Here is a 26,765-nt window from a genome sequence, read left to right on the forward strand (position 1 = left end):
GGAAGATCCCACATGCCGCGGAGCGGCTGGGCCCGTGAGCCATGGCCGCTGAGCCTGCGCGTCCGGAGCCTGTGCCCCACAACGGGAGAGGCCACAGCAGAGGGAGGCCCGCATACCAAAAAAAAAAAAAAAAAAACTTCAAGACATATCCTACTAAAACTATTAAGTTTCTAAGATTAAAAAATCCTTAAGGCCTACAGAATCAAGGAACTTACAGGGGGAAAAAAAATTAGGCATCAGAATTTTCCTAAAGCACTCAAAGGAAAACAACAATAAAATAGCATTTTGTAAAAAAAAAAAAAAAAAAAAAAAAAAATCAATAATTGAAAGTGTAAACCAAAGAATTTATATCCCCAAGTTGTCCTTTAAGTATCAAGGCTACAGGGAAAGGGAAAAAGCAAAAAATGTTTTCAAATAAAGGAACTGTGCACCCATGACCACTTCCTTGAGGAATTTTTTAGGTAATGAACTTCATCCAATCAAGAGATGACTAGGAAACTTCAACAAAAAGTCTAATGATGAACATTTAGAATATTTAAATGTAGATTTAATACGAAAACAAAAGTGTGGAAGACAACTAAGCAAAAGTAGTAGTATGTTGTGAAAAAAGTAAAAGTATGCAACTAAAAAAATGGCATTAGAGAAAGAGGAAAATAGAAATAGAGTGAGTTTATTGTTTGTTATCTAGGCAATAGATGGGAATTAAAGGATAACCAATAAAAATAGAGAAATCTGAGAGTAAAGGTTTAACAAGAAAAAAGGCTAAGAGCATTTTTTAAAGGTATACATTAAAAGACAACCACCAGGGGATAAAAACTGTCCTAAACAAAAAAATTCTGCATAAGTTAAAGAGCAAAGAACACACATCTCAGAGAGAAAAAAAGATAGCATACATAACATAATACACATATTTACAAAATACTATGATACAGTTGAGACAGAAGACATCAGTCATATCAATACATATCAATGGATTCAACTCATCTATTAAAAAAAATTTTCAATTTGGCTTACAAAGCAAGGCCAAACTATATATGCTGTACACATATTAAAGCCAATTCAGAAAGGCTAAAAATATAGAATGAACAGTATGCCAGTCAAAAAGCATTAACCACGGCAATGAAAGGCATTTTCTAATGCCAAAAGGCACAATTCACAACGAAACTACAATAGTTATGACTATTTATTCATATACCAAAAAACAGAAATCACTGTTTTTAAACAAAAACTATAGGTGATGGAAACATAGAAGAAAAACACAAAATAAGAATGGAGATAGAAGACCTAAACAACATAATTAAATAAGGTGAATTTCATGAATATATATCAAATTCTACACCTGTTAACAGAAAATGCATCTTCTTCTCAAGTACCCCTAGGATATTTTTTTTTAATTGATAATATATTAAGTCACAAAGAAAATGTCATAAGTTCTATAAAGCAGAAATATTACAAGCAACACTGAATTCAACAAAATAAAGCTAGAAAATATTAAAAACAAAACAAACACAAAAGACCCTTTCACCTTTAAATTTTAAATTCTTTTATTGAAAACACTTGGATGAAAGGGGAAATGAAAACTGAAATAAATATTTGTAAATGATAAGAGTCTATGGGATACATTTAAAGCAGTAACGAGAGAACAATTCCTATCACTAAATACTTTTATCAGTAAAAATGAAAGAATTAAAATACATGATTTCAATCTCTAGTGTAGGAAAAAAATAAACCAAAATAAAGCATGAAGAAGGAAAGAATAAAGATAGAAGCAGAAACTAATGAGCTGGAGGACAGAGAAACAATAGACCTAATCAATAAATCAAAATCCTGGTTATTTCTTGGGAGAAAAAAAAAACTGACACAATAGACAAACCATCAGCTACTTTGATCAAGAAGAAAAGGGAGACAGCACAAATTAAAGATAAATGACAAACAGGAAACAAAAGAAAATTTCAAAACCATAAAAGAAAACTTTATAGACCTCTATGTAAATAAAACTGAATAAATGAAATTAATAATTTCCTAGAGAAATACAGATTATTACAATTGATCCCACTAGAAACAGAATGTTTAAAGAGAACAATTTACATTGATGAAACCAAAAATTATTAAAGAATGAAAGTAAAAATATTTAAAAGTACCAGATCCAAAAGGTTCCACAGGGAAATTCCTAAACCTTCAAACACCAGATAATTCCAATGCTCCATCAATTGTTCCAGAGCATGGAAAATGAAGAAAAACGTCCTAATTCCTTTTATGAAGCAAATTATTACACTGAAACCAAAATCTAGTACGATTTGAATCATAGGCCATTATTACTCATGAACATCCATGCAGAAATCCTAAATAAAATATTAGCAAACAGAATCAATACTACATAGAGAAATTTTTTAAAAATCCATTAACGTATATTAATAGATTAAAAATAAAATTTAAAAATGGATAACAGATGAACAAGTCAGCCCTCCTTATCTGCGAGTTCCACATCCACAGATTCAACCAACCATGGATAGAAAATATTGGGGGGAAAATAAATTCCAAGAAGTTCCCAAAAGCAAATCGTGAATTTAGATGCATGCTGGCAAATATTTACATAGTATTTACACAGTATCTACAACTATTTACATAGCCTTTACAATACACTAGGTATTATAAATAGTCTAGAAATGATTTAAAGTATACGAGAGAATGTACATAGGTTATATGCAAATTCATTTTATATTAGGAACTTGATCATCCAAGGATTTTGGTATCCTCAGGGGGTCCTGGAACCAATCCCCTGCAGATACCAAGGGATGACTGTAATGATAATTCACAAAAAAATTATAAAAATGGATCTTAAATATAAGAAAAATTGTTCAAACTCTTAGAGAAATGCAAATTACACAATATTGTGATAACCATTTTCACCTATCAAATTGGCAAAAATTTTAAAATATGGCCATACATTCTGTTGGCAAAGCTGTGGGGAAAACAATCACTCTCACACACTGGTAGTGGGAATGCAAACTGGTACAACTCTTCTGAAGAATTGTCAATACCTTAAAAAACTACATATGGGCTTATCTTTTCATTTAGCTATCCCTCTTCTAGATAGTTACCCTAATGATATACCTCCAACAATATGAAAATACACAGTCATGCATCATTGCTTGTAATGGCAAAATATTGAAAACAACCTACATATCCATACATAAGAGAGTAACTGACTATGGTAAATCAACACAATGGAGTACTATGAAAGTGTAAAAAAAAAATCTTTATGAACTAATGTGGAGTGATTTCCAGGATATATTATAAAGTGAAGAAAAGCAAAGTTTAAGAGAGTATCCTATCCTTAATGGAAGAAAGAGAGGTAGAAGAAAAGATACACGTATCTTCTTTTTTGTGCAAAAAACACAAGAAGGATAAACCAGAAACTAATGAGATTGATTAACTATACGGGATGGGTAGAAAAAGAACAGAAGGAATAGGAGACTTGGGAATAGGATAAAAGAGAAAGGCAGGTGACAAGTCTGCATATGTTTATATAATTCTGACACTTAGAACATAATAATGTTTCATATGCCACCCCCAAATAAATAAATGGAAATCAACCAGGATCTGGGGGGAACCAAATAAAATACAAACATCAATAGTAAGAAATGAATCTAAGTGTATTACAAATAAACAACCATACTGAATGAATTAGGGAAGAAAAGAACTAGCCTAAGTAACTTTGAATTTTGACTGTTTTGACCACGTACCAGAAGTCTTGCCGTATGCAAAGAGAACTGTACACAAATACTGTACTCAAATTAATAAATCTGATTTTCACTGGGACATGAGTTGTTTTTCATGGGTTAGCAATCCTGAGATTGTATTATGTGTATACTAGAATTGTGCAAATAAATAAAAAAACATACACATACACAAACATGAATTTATTTATTTCCTAGTTCTGTCATCTAAGAGGGACTGCAGTAATGACACATCAGTAGCAATGACTACAACTAGAACACAGATCTTGGTTACTAGGTATCATTCACTTATAAAAGAAACCAGAGCTCATTAGAGAAAAGGTTAATTCCAAGGCTAGGATAGGGAAAGTAAAAGTGAGCCTGAAATGTCTTGAGCTAACAGAACGTAAGGAAGTCTCCAACAAATGATGGTGACATACTGGAAGGACACAGGAAGCAAGCTGAATGAGCTACCAGTAGCCAAATCTGGGACAAATTAAGCAACAAAATAACGATGGCAACTGATTATAACTCACAGAACAAGATAAATATCCATGAATTCTTACTGATGTAATTAATGAATAAATAAATGCAGAAGTGGTAGTTCTTTATCACAGGAGTTTCCAAATAGTAAAAGTACAAAGAATGACAGACGAAAACTACAACTTGGCAAAAGACCTAATAATTGCTGCAGGCAAGAATCATAGCTTGGAACATGTACTGCATTTGAAAGAAGAAAGATAGATGGTTGAGATTTTTTTAAATATCTCTATAGCACAGTAGGTACCAAAAAAGAAAAAAATAGCATCTATAGCTTCCTACGCAGTGTAAGAGTAAATAACTGGTCAAAAATGAAGAGTAAACATCACACTGAAAGGTGACATTTTAGAGGCATTTCCATTAAAGGCAAGACCCACTACTGCCTCTGCTATTCAACTTTGTACTGCAGGTTTTCCTGCTACGGAAAAATTAACAGAGAGAAAAAGAAGCGGGGAAAGTAACTTACATTTTTAACAAATAAAGACAAAATTGTCCTCAGCTAAGACATTATAACTGTTTACATACAAAATCCAGGAAGATATACAAATATATTTTTCAAATATACTCTTCTAATTTTTAAAAAATAATTCAGCAAAATTGCTAGAAAAAAGATGAACAAGAAAAAAAAATTCAAACTTTTCAGAAGTATAACCAAACAAAACATAGAAAAAAAAATACCATTTCAATAACAACAAAAAATATAAGGTACTTAGGAATACATCTAACAAAAGATGAGCAAGATACTTATGGATCTAAAGAATTAAATGAAGTTCATAGGTGGGAAGACAATAAAAGACATAAATTCTCTCAAATTACTATATAAATTAAATTCCAATCAAAATCCCAACAGAGTTTTTAATAGAACTTAACATTCTGATCCTAAACTGCATACATATGCAAGGGTAAAGGGCAAAGGGACTTCCCTTGTGATCCAGTGATTAAGACTCACGCTCCCAATGCAGTGGGCCTGGGTTCAATCCCTGGAGAGGGAACTAGATCCCACATGCCACAACTAAAGGAGCTTGCGACTAAGAAAGATCCCGCATGCCATAACTAAAAAAGATACCACATGCCGCAAAGAGCCCGTGTGCCACAACTAAGACCCGGTGCAGCCAAATAAATATTTTTTTCAATATATATATATATTTTTTAAAAAAGAGTAAATGGCCAAGAATAGCCTAGATAATTTTGAAGACAAGGAAAATGGGACTACTTCCCTTGCCAGTCATCAAAATAAATAATAAAGCTATCAATATCAAAACAGTGTGGTCTCAGTGCAAAAACAGACAACAGTCAAGTGAAACAAAGACTCTGAAAACCCACATATATAGAAATATGATAGAAGTAGTGCAAAAAAATCAGTGGGACTGTGTACTGTTTTTGTAAGTTTTCTACAAATTGAAAACTATTTTTAAACAAAAAGTCTATTTAAAAAATTTTTTTTAAGTCAGCGGGGGAAGGATGGACTACCAGTAAATGCTGGAATAATGGCTATGTGTAAAAAATTCAGTTCCTCATAAAATAAGTGAAAACAAATCCAAACAGCTTAAGAGACCAAAGAGACCTGTAAAATATTAAGACAGATAAATACTTTTTCATGAAATCATAGTAGGAAAAGATTTCTTAAGACAGAAGGAATACAAATTATAATGAAAAATACTGATATATTTTATTTTAATGTAGTTAAATTTTTTAAAACATTTGTATAACAAATAAAGACAAAGATAAGCTATAACTAGGAGATACCTGCAAGCAATTCACAGTAAAATTATTAGCATTCCCTTGGCTTTTTTACATTTTAAGGAAGAAAATAAATGGCATAATAAAAGACTGTGCTAACAATAGACAATTCACAAAAGAGACCATTAGAAACCATTAGACTATTAAAAACCAGAGAAATGCAATCTAAAATTTAAAAAATAAAAACACAAAACCTGTCACATTTATAGAAATCAATTTGTAACAATTAAAGTCTAACAAAGCCAATTTTAACAGCAAGAAGTAAAAAAACAAAAGCTCATGCACTGCTTGGAGAATTTTACATTGGTATAACTATTTTAAAAATCAATTGCAAGTAAACTTTAAAAGGCACAACATTCCTATCCATACACACACATGCACCCTAAGAGCAAGGCTTCCCTACCTCCTGGGCATCATGGCACATACAGAAAATAATAGTACTTCTATAGCACAGCTAGGGTATATGAAGGTGGCTGCATGTGGCTAGAAAGGACTTGCCGAGGGATTCTGACTGCCCCAACTGGCTATTCCAAAGGCTGAAATGTTTACCTTAGATATACTATAAACCATTCCAGGGGCTGGGAAACTCTGTCCTAGAGAAATATGTACAAGAATCTTCACTGCTGTATGGTTCCCAATCATGAAAAACAAGAAACAACTTATACCTTGTCTATCTATAACAGAATGAATAAAGTATGATCTAGTTATATAATAAAATACTATGACAGTAGTAAAATTAATAAACTAAAGTTACAGCACATGAGAAAATCCAAAAATACAATGTTGAATGAAACACTCCAGTAGTAGAATGATACATATTGTATTATATAAGTTAATTAAGCAATTATATAATTAAAATTAAGTAAATAAGTAAATTAATTTACTTAAGCCTTAAAATATTCAAAGGACAATACAGTTTGCATGTATAAACATAAAATTTATATATAAATATAAATATATATAAACTACGTGCATTGTTTCTATTTGACAAATGCCCCAAAAAAGTACACATACATACATACACATAGTAAAAGTATGAAAACATACAGGAAAAAGATACACAACAATTTCAAAATAGCAGCTAACCTCTGGGGTAGAAGGGAGAGGAAAGAATTGGGAAAGAAGTCATGAATTCATGGGAGCTGCAATTACACGTGTAATGTTTTATTTTTTTAAAAAAGAATCTGGAGCAAATATAGAAAAACAGTAAGATTTATTAATCTAGTGGGAAGTACATAGGTGATGGTTATATTGATCTCTGATGCATGAATAATGTAATACTCATATTTTATAATACATATTGATTATAAATATTTTAATAAATACAGAACACAGGCACACCTTGTTTTATTGTGCTTCATTCTATTGTGCTTTGCAGATATTGCATTTTTTACAAATTGAAGGTTTGCAGCAAGCTTGAGTCAAGCAAGTCTATCAGTGCCATTTTTCCAACAGCATTTGCTCACTCTGTCACATTTTGGTAATTCTCACAATTTGTCTAAACTTTTTCATTATTATTATTATACTTGTTATGGTGATCAGTGATCTCTGATATAACTACTATAACTGTTTTGGGATGCCACAAACCACAGCCAAGTAAGATGGAAAACTTAATGGATAAATACTGTGTGTGTTCTGACTGCTCCACTGACTGGCTGTTCCCCTCTCCTCAGGCCTCCCGATACCCAGGGACACAACAATACTGAAATTAGGTCAATTAATAACCCTACAATGGCCTCTAAGTGTTCAACTGAAAGGAAGAGTCAGTCAATAGGGCAAACTTCATTGCTGTCTTATTTTTAAGAAATTGTCACAGCCTTCCCAGCCTTCAGCAACTACCACCTGATGATCAGTCAGCAGCCATCAACTCCAAGGCAAGACCCTCCACCTTTTTACTTCAGTAAAAAGATTACAACTCACTGAAGGCTAAGATGATGGTTAGCGTCTTTTAGCAATAAAGTGTTTTTAATTCAGATATGTATATACATTGTTTTTTTAGACATAGTGCTATTGCATACTTAATAGACTACATACAGTATAGTGTAAAGATAACTTTTACATGCACAGGGAAACCAAAAACTTCCTGTGACTCACTTCATTGTGGTGGTCTGGAACCAAACCCACACTACCTCTGAGTTATACCCGTATTTATATTCTGTATCTTTTTGCTGTTTGTTTCCATACTTTTACTGTGTGTATGTATATATATGTGTATATAGGCTGTACATGTGTAGATGCAGACTATATATATTGTTTCTATATATTGATCCATATGTCTTTGTCCCAATACCACACTGTTTTGATTACTGTAGCTTTGTAGTATTGTCTGAAGTCTGGGAGGGTTACACCTCCTGCTTTGTTGTTTTTCCTCAGCTTTACTTTGGCAATTCTGGGTCTATATATTTATATATGTGTATAGGTTATACAGTACTTATTCATATTTATAAACTATATTATTAATACATTTTTATACATTAAAAATTAATATTTTCATAAAATAAAACCCTGGTCTTGCTTCATTTTTACATTTAGAAACATTTGAACTATTAGTTCTATTTTGTCTCCCTTGTATATATTCCTCAACTCTACTTTTGACCAATCATAGAAGTCAAAGATATTTAATAAGAGCAAATGCAAGGATACTTCAGAAACAGTTGATTTAAAATAGTAAGGGAGGGGACTTCCCTGGTGGTGCAGTGGTTAAGAATCTGCCTGCCAATGCAGGGGACACGGGTTTCAGCCCTGGTCCGGGAAGATCCCACATGTCACGGAGCAACTAAGCCCATGCGCCACAACTACTGAGCCTGAGCTCTAGAGCCCACAAGCCACAACTACTGAGCGCGCCTGCCGCAACTACTGAAGCCCGCGTGCCTAGAGCCCATACTCCACAACAAGAGAAGCCACCGCAGTGAGAAGCCCACGCACCGCAACGAAGAGTAGCCCCCGCTCACCGCAACTAGAGAAAGCCCACACGCAGTAACAAAGACCCAATGCAGCCAAAAATAAATAAATCAATTAATTTTAAAAAAAAATTACCAAGGGAGGTCCTGTCCTGAGGACAGAAGTAACTCAAAAGGTGTCACGATTCTGGAGAATCAGATCGTCACTATTCTAGACATTTGAGTTTCAAAAAGAGAAACTTCATCTCCTTTTATGTTAGGATTCATAGCTCCCAACGCATGTAAAGAGAATTTTTTAAATATCAGACCCAAAATTCTTAAGATAAATATCAAGTCTCAGAACAAGGTTTGATGAAATAAAACACACATCAAGAAAACAGCAGCAAAAGAAAAATAAATCATTTCATTTGTGATCTCTTTAAGTTTTATTGCTTAACCTATGCTGGTTCCAAAACAGAAGGGAGTAGGAAGTCAAATTTCATTATAGTTATATTCGCAGCAATCCCAGCAGGAGTGTGAATAAAATGAATAAAGAAGTCACAATGAAATGCCTGTGTACCTTGGGAGTAATTGCTCAGTCAAAACGTTCCAAAGGCAATTTGCCAAATAAAAAGACATACTGGGAATCCAAAAACTTAAACCAACATTTTACTATAATTATTGGCTTTTCTCCACACTTCGCCCATCATTCTACCTAAGTTATAGTTGAATTACTGTTTCTAAATTAGACTTTAGTTTCCCTGTGTATTACAAAATACTGTGACTGATGAGAATAATAGAAAAAAGGCTTGCAAAATACATCTTTTACATATTCAGAGTGAGGACAGCATGAGGCCAGCCTCCAACAATTAGCATCTTGGTTGAACCTGGACCAATCACTCAACCTCCCTGGATTCAGTTTCCACATTTGTAAAATGAGTTTTTAAAATAAGACTTGATTAACTGGAGTATAAGCAGTTTTTCATATATTTACTAGCATAGGTGTCCTCTTATGCAAACTGCCTGTTCATATTTTTGCCTATTTTTCTACTTGCTTGCTTCACTGATTTATAGGGATTCTTTATATATTCTGAATACTTAACGTCTGTCAGATAAATGCCAATCTTTCCATGTATATAGACTCTTCTGTGAATTGCAGATTATTTGCCCAGTTCTTTATTATGCCATTGCTTTTCTTCATTATTATGTAAGAAAATTAAGTGGATGCTAATCATTTTCCTCTTAATGGGTTGCTTGCTTCTGCCAATCTGTGCCTTGATTTTGCATTTTGTAAGTAAATGTTTTATTTTTTAATTAGATGATGCATAGACATATATAATTCCATACAACTTTTAGGATAACTTAAACACCTGATAGTACACTTAAATATGTCATATAATAATCTTAACAGTGACAATATCAGTGTTGTCACTGATAATGACAACAGTACCTGCCCCAACTACCTTGTAGGACTGCTGCATCAGTTGAATGATGTAATGTATCCTGCAAACTATAACATGTAAACTATGATAAGAACACCTCTCGGGGACTTCCATGGTGGCCCAGTGGTTAAGAATCCTCCTGCCAATGCAGGGGACATGGGTTCGAGCCCTGGTCCAGGAAGAGCCCACATGCCGTGGAGCAACTAAGCCCATGTGCCACAACTACTGAGCCTGCGCTCTAGGGCCCACGAGCCACAACTACTGAAGCCCGTGTGCCACAACTACTGAAGCCCGCGCGCCTAGAGCCCGCGCTCCGCAACAAGAGAAGCCACCGCAATGAGAAGCCCACGCACCACAAAGAAGTGCTCGCCGCAACTAGAGAAAGCCCACACGCAGCAATCAAGACCCGACGCAGCCAAAAATAAAATAAAAAATAAAATTAATTTTAAAAAAAGAACACCTCTCATAGAAAAGTCACTCACAACTCTACCTCTAAATAAGACATCTGAAAAACGACTCATTCACAAGCCATCAAAATTCTCATTTAATTAATAATAATCTGAAAGTTTTCAGGAATCACCTCTAACTTTAGTTTATGGCACCCCAATGGGAGATCTATTCTACCCAGGGATTCCCTATTGCAACTTCCTCTATAAAAATGTTAGTTCTAATGGATTACACCCTCAATCCTACTATTTCACAAGATGACAGAGGAGCTTTAAGAGCCTATGTTAAACTCCCTGACCCTCAGGGTTTATGGTCCAAGACTCTGAGACCCATCCGCATCCCCAATAAAGCAATGATGGCCATTGAACAGAGAAGCCCTAACTCACACCTGGCTCTGGCTTGAGCCCCTCCATCTCCAGCCCCACCTACCAGCAAGGTGGGAGCTGCCAGCACACCTCAAGGGCAAAGAAACACATGCCCACTTTAGATCCAGCTGAAAATGACTACTACTTTCTAGGCTGACTTGCAGAGCACTTCACAAATAGACTCCCGGGACTTACTGTTCATTATTAAGAATAAGACAAAATTTCTGTCCTTTATTATAGTATATTTCTTCAACCCCACACTTTTATATTTACTAACAGTTTATGCAGTTCTCTACATAATTTATATCTTCCTCATTTATACAATCCCCTTTAATAATGTGACCCAGATTAATATAGTCCTAAAAACTAGAACTGCAAAGACTTCACACATAATTTGAAGAAAGTCAAATTTTTATACATTGGCTCCTAAAAATAACTTAAGTCAGAAGATAGGTAGTGCAGAGTGTGACAAGCTGAATAATGGTCCCTGAAAGATATCCATGTCCTAATACCCAGAGTCTGTGAATATGCTGCTTTACATGGCAAAGGAGACTTTGCACATGAAATTAAGATTAAGGACCTTGAGGTGGGGAAAGGATCTTGGATTATCCAGGTGGGAATCAATTTAATCACATGGGCCCACAAGAGAGGAAGAAGGAAGCAGAAGAGTGGGTCAGAGAGATGTGAGGTGGAAAGGATGTGACCCGAGAAAGATGTGACCCACCATCCCTGGTTTTGAAGATGGAGGAAGGGAGCCACAAGTCAAGGAAAGCAAGAGCCTCTAGGAGCAGGAAAAGGCAAGGAAATGGATTCTCCTGTAGAACCTCTGGTAGGAACATAGCCCTGCCCACAGCCTTAATTTTAGCCCAATGAGACCCATGTCGGACTTCTTACGGACTTCAACCGTAAGATGATCAATGTATGGTGTAATTTGTTGCGGTAGCAATAGAAAATTAATACCTACTTTTTGGTTGTTGTTTTCTTTTTCAGATTTTTTTTGATGTGGACCATTTTTAAAGTCTCCATTGAATTTGTTACAATATTGCTTCTGTTTTATATTTTGGTTTTTTGGCCACGAGGCAAGTGGGATCTTAGCTCCCCGACCAGGGATCGAATCCGCTGTCCCTGCACTAGAAGGCGGAGTATTAACCACTGGAATGCCAGGGAAGTCCCATAATACCTTATTTTCAGGAAAACAAACTGAGCATACTCTGGAACCCAGCTACTATTTGTCAGCTGTGTCAACTTAAACCCATTATTAACCACCCTCAGTCTTGGTTTTCTTATCTGTAAAATGGGGCTAATAGTGCCTCTCTCATAAGATCGCTGAAGGACTGAATGAGTTAATTCACATAAAGCACTTATTTCTACTGTTTCACAGATAGAAGGTACTAAACACATCTTAACTACTGCTACTACTGACTTCAATCAATAATAATTTAATTACCTTCTTTTTCAGTCACCCCCCCAGAAAAATCAAGAGATCGACAGTCTTCCAGTCAAGGAAATGAGCTTTTCTAAAAAGAAAGATTTGTGCACGTATCTACAAGCCGTCTCCATAATGGTCCCAAGCTCCACTCATCTATCACACAGTTCTTCCAGAGCCATCCCCAAGAACAAAGGGACAGATTGCTGAAGTCAAAGTGTCTCTATGTACTCCACTCAGTGATAAAGGCTATCTACAGGGCCTGACAGGAAAAGTGCGCAAAGAGGAAGAGCTGTCTTATTAAAAATAATAGATGCTGCAAAATTAGTTTCTACTGAAATTTGCCATCACTGGCATTTTCTTCAGCTTATTTGGTATTTATATTTTTCATTTTCAAAATGCCTGACCCATCATCTCTTCATGAACAATTAAAATTTTTATTTCACTTGGCCATTGGCTCAGCAACATTTATGTAAATTGATATAACCAGGCTAAGCAATAATTCACATTATAAAAACACAAAGATCTAACAATTGGTAATTTCCACAAAAGGTAGAGGTAAAATACAGATCAAAAGTATAAATGCATTTTCTATTTTATAATTCCACACTCTATAACAGCTCAAAGCAGTGTCAAAATTCAAAGAACAGCAATATTACAACAGAAAGGGGGAGAAAACAAAACCTGTTAATTCCAGGAAGAAGCTTGAGCACAAACCTTTGTAAAGTGTCATAATAAAAATAAGTGTGTGGGTTTTAGGAAAAAAAAAATCAGTAACTAAGACTAATAGAAAAAATTATTATAAAGCAATTCCTATACTTTTCCTACAGTAAAAGCAATAATCTTCAAGATTCCAAGCCTAAATAACCCTAAATTTTAATTAAATTATATTTTATAAAGTAATTAAATATGCCCCAGCAACAATATATTGTTAGGCTCTCAAAAGAAACACTTTCAGTTAGTTGCACAAAACACATTGCCTGAATCCAAATTATTTTTCTACCTCTTCATCATTTCAAGCTCTATAGGACTACAGAACTAGTAAGAACTAAGTTTTATCTGAAAAGCCAATGATAATCAATATTACTATTTCCTTTAAAAGGCATCGAGAACTTTAGCCGTCACACAAAAGCAACTGTGGGACAGCCCACAAAAAACACCCAGTCACCTTCTCCCTAGTCCAAAGCTGCAACAAGCAGGGCAGGTGTTTGCAGAGGTCCAGAAGGTCTGAATCCAGCTGAGCTGAACCTTCTGATGGGGCAGGTCTGAGCCACTCCAGAAGAATTCCCTTAAATCTTTGCATCCATATTCAAAGTACACCTTCCCTCCCCCAACTTTAAATATAGGCAAAAATGGCTCTCCTGGGGCTTCCCTGGTGGCACAGTGGTTGAGAGTCCGCCTGCCGATGCAGGGGACACGGGTTCGTGCCCCGGTCCAGGAGGATCCCACATGCCGCGGAGCGGCTGGGCCCGTGAGCCATGACCGCTGAGCCTGCGCGTCCGGAGCCTGTGCTCCGCAACGGGAGAGGCCACAACAGTGAGAGGCCCGCATACCGCAAAAAAAAAAAAAAAAAAAAAAAAAAAAAAGGCTCTCCTTTGTCTTATTCAACACAATATTAGGTTGCGCAGGAAGAAACAAGATTAGTTTGTGGATATGTCCTCAAAGCGCATTGTGTGCGTCTGCGCATGCACACACACACACATGCAGGCACGTGTAGACGTGGAGAGGCCACTGGAAGATACAAGGAATCAAGATATAGGGCAGGGGTCACAGACTCAAAAGTTCTCACGGACCAGACCAGGAACGTACTATGTGCAGCAGCTGGGTAAAAGCTAACAGGATCAACAGAAGTTACAGCAAAACATCAAAACAAAAAGCATATGCTCCATCAAAAAGCATTCAAATTCAACTTCAGAAGAACAAGCAGTGCTGGTCAAACAAAACACAGCTGGAATCAGCAGACAGGCCAGCTTCAGCTGCCAGTTTTTAAAACTGATAATGCAATAGGCCCAACCAATCATCTTCTATCTTCTTCCCTCTGAGGGCGGCAAAGGGCTGATCAAAGGCTCCAAGGCAGTAACCTCAGGCCCTCCCAACCCTGGCGGCGCAGGCTTCCCCAGGCCTGGGCCCAGGAACCGCAGCCCACCAAAAAGAAGTAGAGTGGCTGAAAAATTAAATACTTACCACTTGAGCTTCCAGGAGTAGAATACTGAGAGGTATCGAGGAATTTTCGAGGAGTAGCAACGTTTGTAACATCAAGCAGAGGAACAGGAGAAGCATCTTTCATGAGGGAGCTGAAGGGGGAAAGTAGCAGTAGTTACTTAGCACTTTCTCCAAAATCAACTTAAGTCCCACAACATGCCCATCCTTTATTGCTTTCCTTCTGTCATGAACCCTCTTTATACTCTGACTTCAAATATCTCAAGTCTATTTCAAGTAAAGTGGCGGTCACAGACAGGGGAATAAAAATGTATTTGAAGGATTCCAAATATCAGTATTTACATTTTTATCTTTTTATTACAATACTAGGTTAAAAAAATAGTTTAAGTATATTCTGATCATCTGGATGACCACCTTATAACCAAATTCTGCCACACAACTTCAGAACCCCCTTTGTTTCTATATTAAAATTAATTTATCAGCAAAGAAAGATCAAATAACACCTTATCATGATAACTGAATGAAAGTTTAAGTAGTTAAGCCTAGATTAACTTGTGTTTTTCAAGCTGGACCTTTTTTTTTTTTTTTTTTGACATATACTGGGAGTTCACTGTACTTAGTTTCCTTTAAAAAAAAAGATTCATAAATTTCATCAAGTTGAGAATCAGGTTTGTAAAAGATGATTTAAGGAATCACAAACAGGTTAATTCAGTATTTGATTACCCATTTCACCTTTTCCAAAAAGGCCTAGCAACTCATCTTAATAATTAACTTTAGAGTCTCCAAAATAAACACATTAATTTTAAATGACACAAAGATTATAAAAAACAAATTTTCAAGATAATTCCCATTTACAGGCATCTGTTAAGTCCAAGAATGTAGGCAGTGCCAAGGCAAATAACACCTGTGCCCTACCCTGAAGAAACTGAATCATCTAACCACACTGCATCTCTAACAGAAAAGCTTCTCTAACTCATGTTCCAAGGATAGACAGGTCAAAGCCATAGTTCTCACCTCCTTCCAGTCCCAATAACATCACCAGTAAGAGTGGCTACCACGGAAGTGATTCTCAAAGTGGGCTGTAAAGGGAGGGCAGACAGAGGGGAGCAGGAACAAGACTACACCTTCAAGAAACCTTCCCCCAAATGGGAGAAAAACAATGTGTGGAAGTTTGAACATTGACCCCCTACAGTGATATATCCCCCATCTCCCTCCCACCACTCCTTTGAAACTTCCCACATGCAAGGTACATATTTCTAAGCCAATAAAAAAACATGTTTCAGAAAACTTTGAAAAACAAACTTTAGGTTAAAAGGCAAAATTAACTTTCAAGGTATTATTTTTATCTAGTGTTAACAATGTTTACAGCCACTGTCCTAGGCCCGGAGGTTAACTATGGCACTCATTAGCTTCTTCCTTTTCACTTATTACAGGGAAGGGGGAAGCATTACTCAAACAAGTCTCAGCATCTGTTATGTGCTTGGCACTTCGCTCAGCACCGAGCATCCAAGTATGTGTAAGATATGAGCTATACCCAACTTCATGCATTTCCAAGTGTTGGAATCATTTGCAGACTAACGCGAAACCTCAAGTGAGGAATGAGACATAAAAGTAACAGAAATAGCATTTACCAGGATCTGAACTGACATAGTTCCAGTGACTGTCCTCCTCCAATATAAAGCTGTAAGTTCCTATTTGCCTACACTATCTTAAGAAAACCCAAAAGAGCCTCCAAATCCACTGACTGGCTACAATAGCCTAATCATACAATCAATCTGATCAGATTTATCCATTCATCTTTTCTATACTGACTACTGCTGTATTCTCATTTTTCTCCTCAGCTACCTCTCCTTCTTCTACCTGCATTTTACTCACAGTTGGAAAACTAGCTCTACACATCTCCCCAGCCGCTGGATACACATGCCCAAAGAGACAGAGGATAACCACTGATGTTTACAGTGCTGTTACTGAATAATTAGGAAGAAGTTAATTTCAATTTTACATGATAGAAAAAAGATATGATAAATTTAATAAATATATCCAAAACAGACGTGGAGGAGTTATTTTTAAAGCATTAATAAATGAAGGTATCCATTAGCAGGAAATTCAGGTACATAGCTGGAATACTGCCCGCCAAGGCTGTAAATGAGGCAGCAGTTAGTACAGATGTGTGTGCACAGTGCTATGTATATCTGTAAGTATAATACACACTTCTATAAATACAGATGTGCACATGATTCACTTTAGATTAAAACCTACAATCATTTTCTCAGTTTCAACTTAAACATGTATTTCAGTTAAATATAGGGTGATAAATGGCTTGCCATTTTAACTCTGAAAAAACATAACCTGCTGACTTTATTATCAGAGCCAGAAGGGCCCTCAAACTCCATCAATAAACTCTTAGAAAGTCAATTTACTGTAAAACTATTTGCATAGACTTTTCTCTTTCTAAAATTTTCCCTCGCGCTTCAATTTTCTCCTTTGTGAACACTAACCCAAAGGCAAGTAACTCTGGAAACGACTTCTGGTTTTTCTCTTGTTCTTTTATGGAAGGACTTAGTCTTAAGAGTTCAAGAGACAGGGGGCACACCCACTCATGTAGCTACCTCAGACGTGAAACTCAACAGAAAGGTACCTACTACTATAGAATATCACATACCTTAGTTTCCATTTCAGAAGAGAGAAAAGTTGAAATAAAGAAATACATACATCAGAAATAAAGTTGAGAAGTATTACTTAATACCTTCAAAGGGTTTTGAATCTCTCAGAGGAAGTATTTTTGAGAACAAAAAAATAAAATCAAAACTAGATTGTTCTTAAAAGGAAAGAAATAGCAAATGTTGGAGAAAATGTGGAAAAAAGGGAACCCTCATACACTGTTAGTGGGAATGTAAATTGGTGCAGCCACTACAGAAAGAAGTATGGAGATTCCTGGAAAAATTAAAACTAGTATTACCATATGACCCAGCTACTCCACTTCTGAGTATTTATGCAAAGAATACAAAAACACTAATTCAAAAAGATATATGCATCCTATGTTCATAGCAGCACTATTTACAGTGGTCAAGATACAGAAACAACCTCAGTGCCCATCAACAGATAAATGGATAAAGAAGATGTGATACACACACACACACAATGGAATACTACTCAGCCATAAAAAATATGAAATCGTCCTCATTTGCAACAGCATGGATGGACATTGAGGGCATTAGGATAAGTGAAATAAATAAACAAAAAAAGACAACTCTAGGATTTCACTCATGTTTGGAATATAAAAACCAAACACAAACAAAATAAATGAGCAAACCAGAACAAAACAAGTAACACTGATACAGAGAACATAGTGGTTACCAGGGGGAAGAGGAATGGGAGGAGGGCAGAAGAGGTAAAGTGGGTCAACTGAAGGGTGACGGATAATAATTTTTTGGTGGTGAGCACGCTGTAGGCTGTAGCGTATACAGAAGTCAAAAGATAATGTTGCACACGTGAAACTTACATTCAATACAATGTATAAACCAATGTTACCACACACAAAAAAATCAGATTGTTCTTTGAGTTTCTAATTAGTATGAATCCTCTGAACAGCTTTATTTCAAAGAAATACTGACAGAAATTATTTTTCTTCTTAAAGATCTATGATTATAAATTTTTACTTTAAATCCATTCAGAATCATTCACAGCGAGTTAAGACAGGTGATGCACATAAAATCCTTCCCAGTATAAGACAGCCCCCCCAAAATCAGTAATTGTATCTTGTAATTGAGTGGTTTGCTATTTAATAACCACATGGTGGCAGACAGGAAAGCTATAAAGCAAATTTAACCATACCAAAAACAACCCCCTACCACCGTAACTCCTAGGACTTTCTGGACATTCAACACTCATCCAACTAGTAAGGATCTACTTCAAAATGTGTCTGATTTCAGTATTTCAAGCCATGAAGTCTTTTTTTTTTTTTTAAGAAGGGTTAGAAGTGCTAACAGCTTATTAAATATTTGCATTTTAATTATAACTTATTTCTGTTCCTTCACTTAATAAATATGTCCAACTATGCCCAAAATTCACAGCAGCAGGTCATTTGGTTAACTTTATTATCAAACTGAAACTTAACAGAGGTGAGTTGAACTTTAAGTTGTAAATCTAATAACTAATATATTCACCCTATAACCCCAACAGCTGGCACAGGACCTGTCAAAGAGCAAGTGCTCATAAAAGTTTGTCAAATCAAACTCAGCTGAGAAGTGTCTGTCAAAGATAATATGCCCTTCGTAAGAAAATGTAACAGAATAATGAATCAGGAATGTCTGGCACAGTAAATCTCTATAGCTCTAAGATCTGTCTGAACGTACAGAAAGAATAATGATTCAGAGGGTAGAAAAGTCAAAAACAGTCATGGTCGCAAATGATAAACCAAGATTGAAGACATGCGGTACAAAATAAAGTGGAGCTAAAATCTAAGCAAAGCAGGAGGGCGGGGGGAAGCACTGAAAGATAACAAAAAGAAAACAGACAGACATAAAAAGAAAAATTTAGTTAGGGAGCAAGAAATACAATGGGGTGATCAAGTATTAAACCAGGATGCATGCAACAAGTAAAAGGATTAACCGTTTTTAAAATAATTTTTTGATTTTATCTGCTTATAAAGGTATTAAATGTTCTTTTTTGCAAATATAAAGAAAATGAAAATAATCTACTAATATAATTATAGTATACTGTCTTCCAAAACATTTAACAGAAAGGAGTCCGTCCATCCCTACACACACACACACACACACACACACACCCCTACTCATGCATACACACAGACCTACTCATGCATACATAACTGTTGCAGTTAGTTCTTTTTGCATTTCTCCCAATCCCATTCATATAGCTCCCCATTACCATTTCATAGAAGCTATATGCTTGCTGCATACAACCACAGAATCTCAGTCATGTTCAACAATAAGCACATATTTTTGTGACTGGCTGATTCAGGCTAGGCAGCTCAGCTGAACATGGCTCGATTCCACATGTCTCTCCTCCTCCCCCGGGACCAGTGCCATCATGGCAATGGCAGAGGCATGACAGGGCATGCTCTCTGGCACAAGCGAATTTCAAGCCCCTCATGTTACATGCTAACAATCAGCAAAAGCAAGAGCCCAAAAATCAAAGAGAAGGAAATACACTCCTCCCACTCAACTGGAGGGGAAAGGGTGATAATTTTGAGCAAAATTCTAACCTACTACATCATCTTGCATCTTTTGAGAAACTTGAGCTTAAGTCTCCTAAACTTTTCCTATTTTGCCTTATAAATCTTTTTCTTCAAATAAATGTTCTTCTTTGAGACCTCAACTTAATGCTTTGTCCCTAATGCTTATTCTATAGCATAAGGGAAAATAAGTATTTTTCCCTTGGGCTTATAAGGGTTATTTTGTTTGTTTTTAATCCTTGCACGGGTAGAAATCTATTTAGATCTGCTATTTACCACCAGACACTCTGGAAGGTATTTCCTTAGCACAGCTCCCATCCACCACTTTACTCTCCAACAAGATTGTATTCAGAGACAGTGCTGAAGTTAAGTCTAAGTAAGGTACATAACCCTTAGCTCAATTTGTGTGCCCAAGTTTTTCTAGTGCCTATCTGCAGAAAAGAGATGGAAACTTCTTTCTCTGTCAGGGTCTCTGACTAAACTGAAGCATCACACACAAAGTTGGAAATTCTGGTTTGAACAGAACAGGATTTTATAGACTTCATTCCCAGCATGCACTGCTTCCAGTGCTCCTCTCAGCTATAGCCTGATGAAAAAGTATCAACAGTATATAGTGCTCAACTGCCCTCTGAAGAATCTTATGGCTATTTTAAAGGAATGTTGGAAGGACATATGATGTGCACAGCTATCTGATACATGTTAATAACGCCAACGTTCTACTGTCTTACCATCTGGTCTTATTCCCTACCAGGTATCTCCTAACCTAATAAATGTCCTGAGTCCACCCAGGCCCTTCAACATAGGACTGTGATACAATGATGAGTAAAAAAAAAAAAAAAAAAAAAAAAATGCTCTCTCTAAACCTTGCCTAAACTACTCCAGAAAGAGGACTGTCCAAAGCTGAACACAGCCCTAAGTAACAAAGAGTCTTCTAACTTCATATTCATACACCTATATTTCTTAATTAGGCGGACTTCACTATCCAATTTAAGGATTTCTTTTCTCTTCCTTCTGAGATATACCAGAGGTCTCTCTGATCCAGTTACAGACCCACAGTAAATGTTTCTTATGTATCTTTACATAAAAGGACCACAAGAAATGTGCAGTGAGGGAATGAACAAACTTTGAATGTCAGCCCTCAGAACGTGGAGTATTTGGTATCATAAAACTATCTTACATTTTCAGAGACAGTATGTTAAAAAGAGAAGTAAAATATAACAATAGTCTGGGAAACAAATAATATTCCTTAAAATTCTACATGGCCACAAGACACTGTAGCAAAGAGCCTCTTTAACCAACCTCATCCTGCCTTTCTCCTTGTTCTGCTGCACAACTCGGCTAGTGGATTTGATGTACAGGTGCCGATGCAGCTCATCTATGAGAACTAAGTGGAGGTTCATCTTCTTGCTGTGAAGCTCCAGCCTAAGGTCACTCAGTCCTTCCACCTGGAGCAGGGGCCCCTCCAAAGACTCGACTGCAGACACCTGAAAAGGGCAAAAAAAAAAAAAAAAAAAAAAAAAAAAAAAAAAAAAGATTAAGACGATGAAATAATCTAGTAATATTATAAATATGAAAGACTATCTTTTAAAAGATACTGTCGGGACGTCCCCAGTGGTCCAGTGGTTAAGAATCTGCCTGCCAATGCAGGGGACACAGGTTTGATCCCTGGTCCGGGAAGATCCCACATGCCGCGGAGCAACTAAGCCCATGTGCCACAACTACCGAGCCTGGGCTCTAGAGCCTGCAAGCCACAACTACTGAGGCCACGTACCACAGCTACTGAACCCCACGCGCCTTAGAGCCCGTGCTCTGCAACAAGAGAAGCCACCACAATGAGAAGCCCGCGCACCACAACGAAGAGTAGCTCCCGCTCGCCACAACTAGAGAAAGCCCACACACAGCAGCGAAGACCCGACGCAGCCAAAAATAAATAAAGAAATAAATTTTTAAAAAATAAAAAGAAAAGATACTGTCAAAAGAGTTTATGAGAACTTTATCAGCATTCTTCAGACTTTCAGTGTAATGTGGATAGGCCCAGTTCTGCTCTTGAAGGGTTTAACAGTGGGGACAGATAATGCTGAAGAAAACAATCATGGTAAACATGAAGGCATCTAAAGCACCTCAGCAAAGCTGTACATACTATTTATTCCCACACACATTGCCTATCCATGGACACAAGTAAAATGACCTCCTACTGAAATAATTATAATGTTTATATCCTCACAAGAAGTCCACATACTAATGATTTAGATCAACTTTTTGTCAAACTTAGCCTCTTATGACTAAGACTCAATAAAAGCACACTATATCAATTTTTTAATAATTCTCGTGGCCATCATGAATCAGAGCTTGGTTAGCCTAAGTCTACAAGTATATTTACAGTCATCTCAAGCTCTTTCTCATATTCACATACACACAGAGGAAAATGCATTTTTACATGAATGTTACAAGCAGACAACAGCAGTCACCACCTCTCCTCGGACTGATTCAGTTTGATAGAAGAAACGGGATTTGAAAGGTGAACAGAAAATAAACTATGAAGAGGGAGATTCTCTTGGCATAAAGTGCAATTTGGGACATTTTACGACAAAAAGGATTGAATGAATAAAAATGGTGTAGGAATACCGACAACAAATGGACAAGACGAGGGACTCGGAATTTGGAATAATTCACTTTGAAACCAAAGTGAGAACTGCAAAGGGGAAAAAAGACAGTATGGATCATATAATCCCATTTATCCATGTACATAAAATTTTATTTATGTCTTTCTATGTGTAAAGACCTTACATATTTTTCTTAAAGAAGAAACAAAGTGAAGAGGTACTATTCCTTGGGAGAAAAAAAAGAAGAGAGAAACACAAAGAAGAATAATGATAGTAGCAGTAGTAGTAGTAATAATAACAACAGTAATGGAGAAGAGTTGACTACGAGCTGAACTCAGGGAAAAGAGCCCTACCAAGCTCCCTGAAGGAATTAATGTGCAATGACCATTCCCTGCTTTGGTTATACATCTAAATGTTCCTCGTTTGTACAGATAAAGGCAATAACTAATAACACTACCTAAAAAATCAAGCATTTAGGGCTTCCCTGGTGGCGCAGTGGTTGAGAGTCCGCCTGCCGATGCAGGGGACGCGGGTTCCCCCCCCGGTCCGGGAAGATCCCACGTGCCGCGGAGCGGCTGGGCCTGTGAGCCGTGGCCGCTGAGCCTGCGCGTCCGGAGGCTGTGCTCCGCGACGGGAGGGGCCACAACGGTGAGAGGCCCGCGAAAAAAAAAAAAAAAAAAAATCAAGCATTTATACAAAAACAATCAATCGATAACAGAAGTCATGAAAGATCAGTGATCAAAAATGTTGATCACAGATCTATCCCAGTATATACGCAGTCACTTCGGAGAGCGCGGACAGTGAATACAGAAAGCTTTGTAGCTGCCAAATACAAACCGGCCTGAGCTGGGGAGGAAAATGCAATGGCTTAGCCACAAACACATCACTTGTTTTGTGATGTACTATAATGAAATGTCAGCCACAAATACGTTTCCTTAAGTTAACCAAGACAGAATCGAGGAATGAAAGAGTGACAAGCCCTGGGCCGGCTCTGCCCTCTGAAGCCTGCCAGTTCATTTTCAGGCTGACCTGCAACCGCCCCCGCCATGAGAGCCCCTGCGCCTGGTGCAAGCTGCGGGCAATTCCAAATGGAAAAGCTGCCTCACGAAATGACCAAAGTGTCCCCAAGGAGGAAAAACAACAACAAATTCATTTACACGTGTGCTCGAAAATGGATTTTAACTCAGGTCTCTAGCAGAGAAAAGAGGATGCATTAACCTTTAGTGACATCAAGATTCAGAAAATGAAAAATAATTTGGTAAACCACTGGCCCATCATGTAGCCTTAGCCCTCAAGGTAATTAAATCCAGCTGAGATATTTAAGCTTAAAAACCACCCACTGCACGTCCACACTCAATTTGTCTGTAGGAATTTGCATGAAAATTTTTAACCCAAACAGCTCACGTTCCAAGTACAAAACTATATGACAATGTCAACTTTCAAAGCCACTTAATTTTTCTTAAATGTAGGTAAAGCACTTAGCAACACAGTGCCTGGCACATACTGAGGGCTCCTCACGTTATTTTTAACAGAACCTATTTATCACGTGGATAAAGAAACCTCGGAGGGTGTTTCCAACATGTTTTAAGGCAGCATTTTCACTAAAGTACTGTTTCCATCATGGAACTACTATTAACCACGTAGATAACAAACTTTCTGAATATGTTTTCTTGACCCAAAATACAAGTACAGTTACCATATATACAATCAAGAGTAGTCTCACAACTTCAAAGATTTAAAAACCTTACCACAAATAGGAAAACAGCCTCTATTTCTGTATGAAGATACAGTGCTTTATTTTCTGGCCTTCACAAATTAAAAGTCTATTTATAAAGCTGTAATTATGAAAGCTAAGCAAGGCCACTATCTTCCCTGACTCTAACCTTGCTTAGTGGTACTCGAAACAATTTGCAGAAAATAGTTGTCAAAGCATCTATTTCATCTCTAGAACATCAGTTTAGAAACCTGATATTTACCTTCTGTGGTTTTAAGTAGCTTGTACCATAAAGCTTACACATAAGGAAAACTTGGTGGGGCAGCAGTCAATCCAACCATCACTGATGATTACTTCTGTTGTACTGGGGGGTCTGGTTTCTAGGCATTTCCTAACATTTAGCCTTTACTAGAGGACAAATCCTTAAATATCCATCTACAGTTAGAAATGTGCGTAATTACTGATAAAAATACCACCAAAGCATTTTTTTCTTTAATGTATGGGAAGTGGCCATTTTGTAAATTATTTCGCTGTTTTCTAAATTTAATGACTGCAGAGCACTTTTTAAATAACACACTGATGAAACATCAACAGGAATTCAAGAGATGCAGCTGGATTCAAGTGGACAGCAACAGATTCATTCTTTGAGAAATAATCAAAATCGGTTTCAGAAGTGTGACATACAACAATGAATACTGTCACAAATATTTAAATTACAGGACAAGACACGGCAGATGAAAGATCAGACAACATACAGTGGAACTGTTCAATGGAAAATGCTGTCTAGACATCAACTCACAGATCAAAATACGATGAATTCATGTGTCAAATGATCTCTGTGACCTTCTAGAATTCTCAGGTATGCCACACCTTTTTTTTTTTTGAATTTTATTTTTTTATACAGCAGATTCTAACTAGTTATCTGTTTTATACATTAGTGTATACATGTCACTCCCAAACTCCCAATTCATCCCACCACCACCACCACCCCCGCCACTTTCCCCCCTTGGTGTCCATACGTTTGTTCTCTATATCTGTGTCTCTATTTCTGCCCTGAAAACTGGTTCATCTGTACCATTTTTCTAGGTTCCACATATATACGTTAATATATGATATTTGTTTTTCTCTTTCTGACTTACTTCACCCTGTATGACAGTCTCTAAATCCAACCACGTCTCTACAAATAACCCAATTTTGTTCCGTTTTATGGCGGAGTAATATTCCATTGTGTTAGTGCTGCACTGAACACTGGGGTGCATGTGTCTTTTTGAATTATGGTTTTCTCTGGGTATATGCCCAGGAGTGGGATTGCTAGGGCATATGGTAATTCTATGTTTAATTTTTTAAGGAACCTCCATACTGTTTTCTCCATAGTGGCTGTATCAATTTACATTCCCACCAACAGTGCAATAGGGTTCCCTTTTCTCCATTCCCTCTCCAGCATTTGTTGTTTGTACATTTTCAGATGACGCCCATTCTAACTGGTGTGAGGTGACACCTCATGGTTGTTTTCATTTGCATTTCTCTAATAATTAGTCATGTTGAGCAGCTTTTCATGCGCTTCTCGGCCAACTGTCTGTCTTCCTTGGAGAAACATCTATTTAGGTCTTCTATCCATTTTTTGATTGGGTTGTTTTTCTTAAATATTGAGATGCATGAGCTGTTTATATATTTTAGAGATTAATCCTTTGTCCGTTGATTCGTTTGCAAATATTTTCTCCCATTTTGAGGGTTGGCTTTTCATCTTGTTTGTAGTTTCCTTTGTTTTGCAAAAGCTTTTAAGTTTCATTGGGTCCCCTTTGTTTCTTTTTGGTTTTATTTCCATTACTCTAGGAGGTGGACCAAACAAGATCTTGCTGTGACTTATGCCAGAGTGTTCGTCCTGTTTTCCTCTAAGAGTTTTACAGTGTCCGGTCTTACATTTAGGTCTCTGATCCACTTTGAGTTTATTTTTCTGTATGGTGTTAGGAAGTGTTCTAATTTCATTCTTTTACGTGTAGCCGTCAAGTTTTCCCACCACCACTTATTGAAGAGACTGTGCTTTCTCCATTGTATATCCTTGCCTCCTTTGTCATAGACTAGCTGACCATAAGTGCATCAGTTTATCTCTGAGCTTTCTATCCTGTTCCACTGATCTATATTTCTGTTTTTGTGCCACTACCATATTGTCTTGATTACTGTAGCTTTGTAGTACAGTCTCAAGTCAGGGAGTCTGATTCCTCCAGCTCCGTTTTTTTTCCCCCCTCAAGACTTCTTTGGCTATTCGGGGTCTTTTGTGTCTCCACAGAAATTTTACAATTTGTTGTTCTAGTTCTGTGAAAAATGCCACTGGTAATTTGATAGGGATTGCACTGAATCTGTACATAAACTTTACCAAATTCATTGATTAGCTCTAGTACTCTTCTGGTGGCATCTTTAGGATTCTCTATGTATACTATCATGCCATCTGCAAACAGTTACAGCTTTACTTTTTCTTTTCTGATTTGGATTCCTTTCATTTCTTTTTCTTCTCTGATTGCTGTGGATAGAGATT

The 26,765-nt window shown here is 36.8% G+C and overlaps 1 protein-coding gene across 7 annotated transcripts in view; it reads right to left on the reverse strand.

Moving 5' to 3' along the window:
- Positions 1 to 26,765, reverse strand: part of EXOC4 (exocyst complex component 4) — an 869,227-nt gene that overhangs the window by 782,369 nt on the left and 60,093 nt on the right. For all 7 annotated transcript variants that reach the window (XM_024130229.2, XM_024130235.3, XM_028489724.2 and 4 more), the window contains exons 4-5: positions 21,215 to 21,399; positions 14,743 to 14,852 (exon numbers count right to left, since the gene is read on the reverse strand). In XM_024130229.2, the coding sequence (XP_023985997.1) occupies positions 14,743 to 14,852; positions 21,215 to 21,399 (295 nt within the window). The remainder of the gene's footprint in view (positions 1 to 14,742; positions 14,853 to 21,214; positions 21,400 to 26,765) is intronic.

Source organism: Physeter macrocephalus, chromosome 5, assembly GCF_002837175.3.
Source record: "Physeter macrocephalus isolate SW-GA chromosome 5, ASM283717v5, whole genome shotgun sequence".
Lineage (NCBI taxonomy): Eukaryota > Metazoa > Chordata > Mammalia > Artiodactyla > Physeteridae > Physeter > Physeter macrocephalus.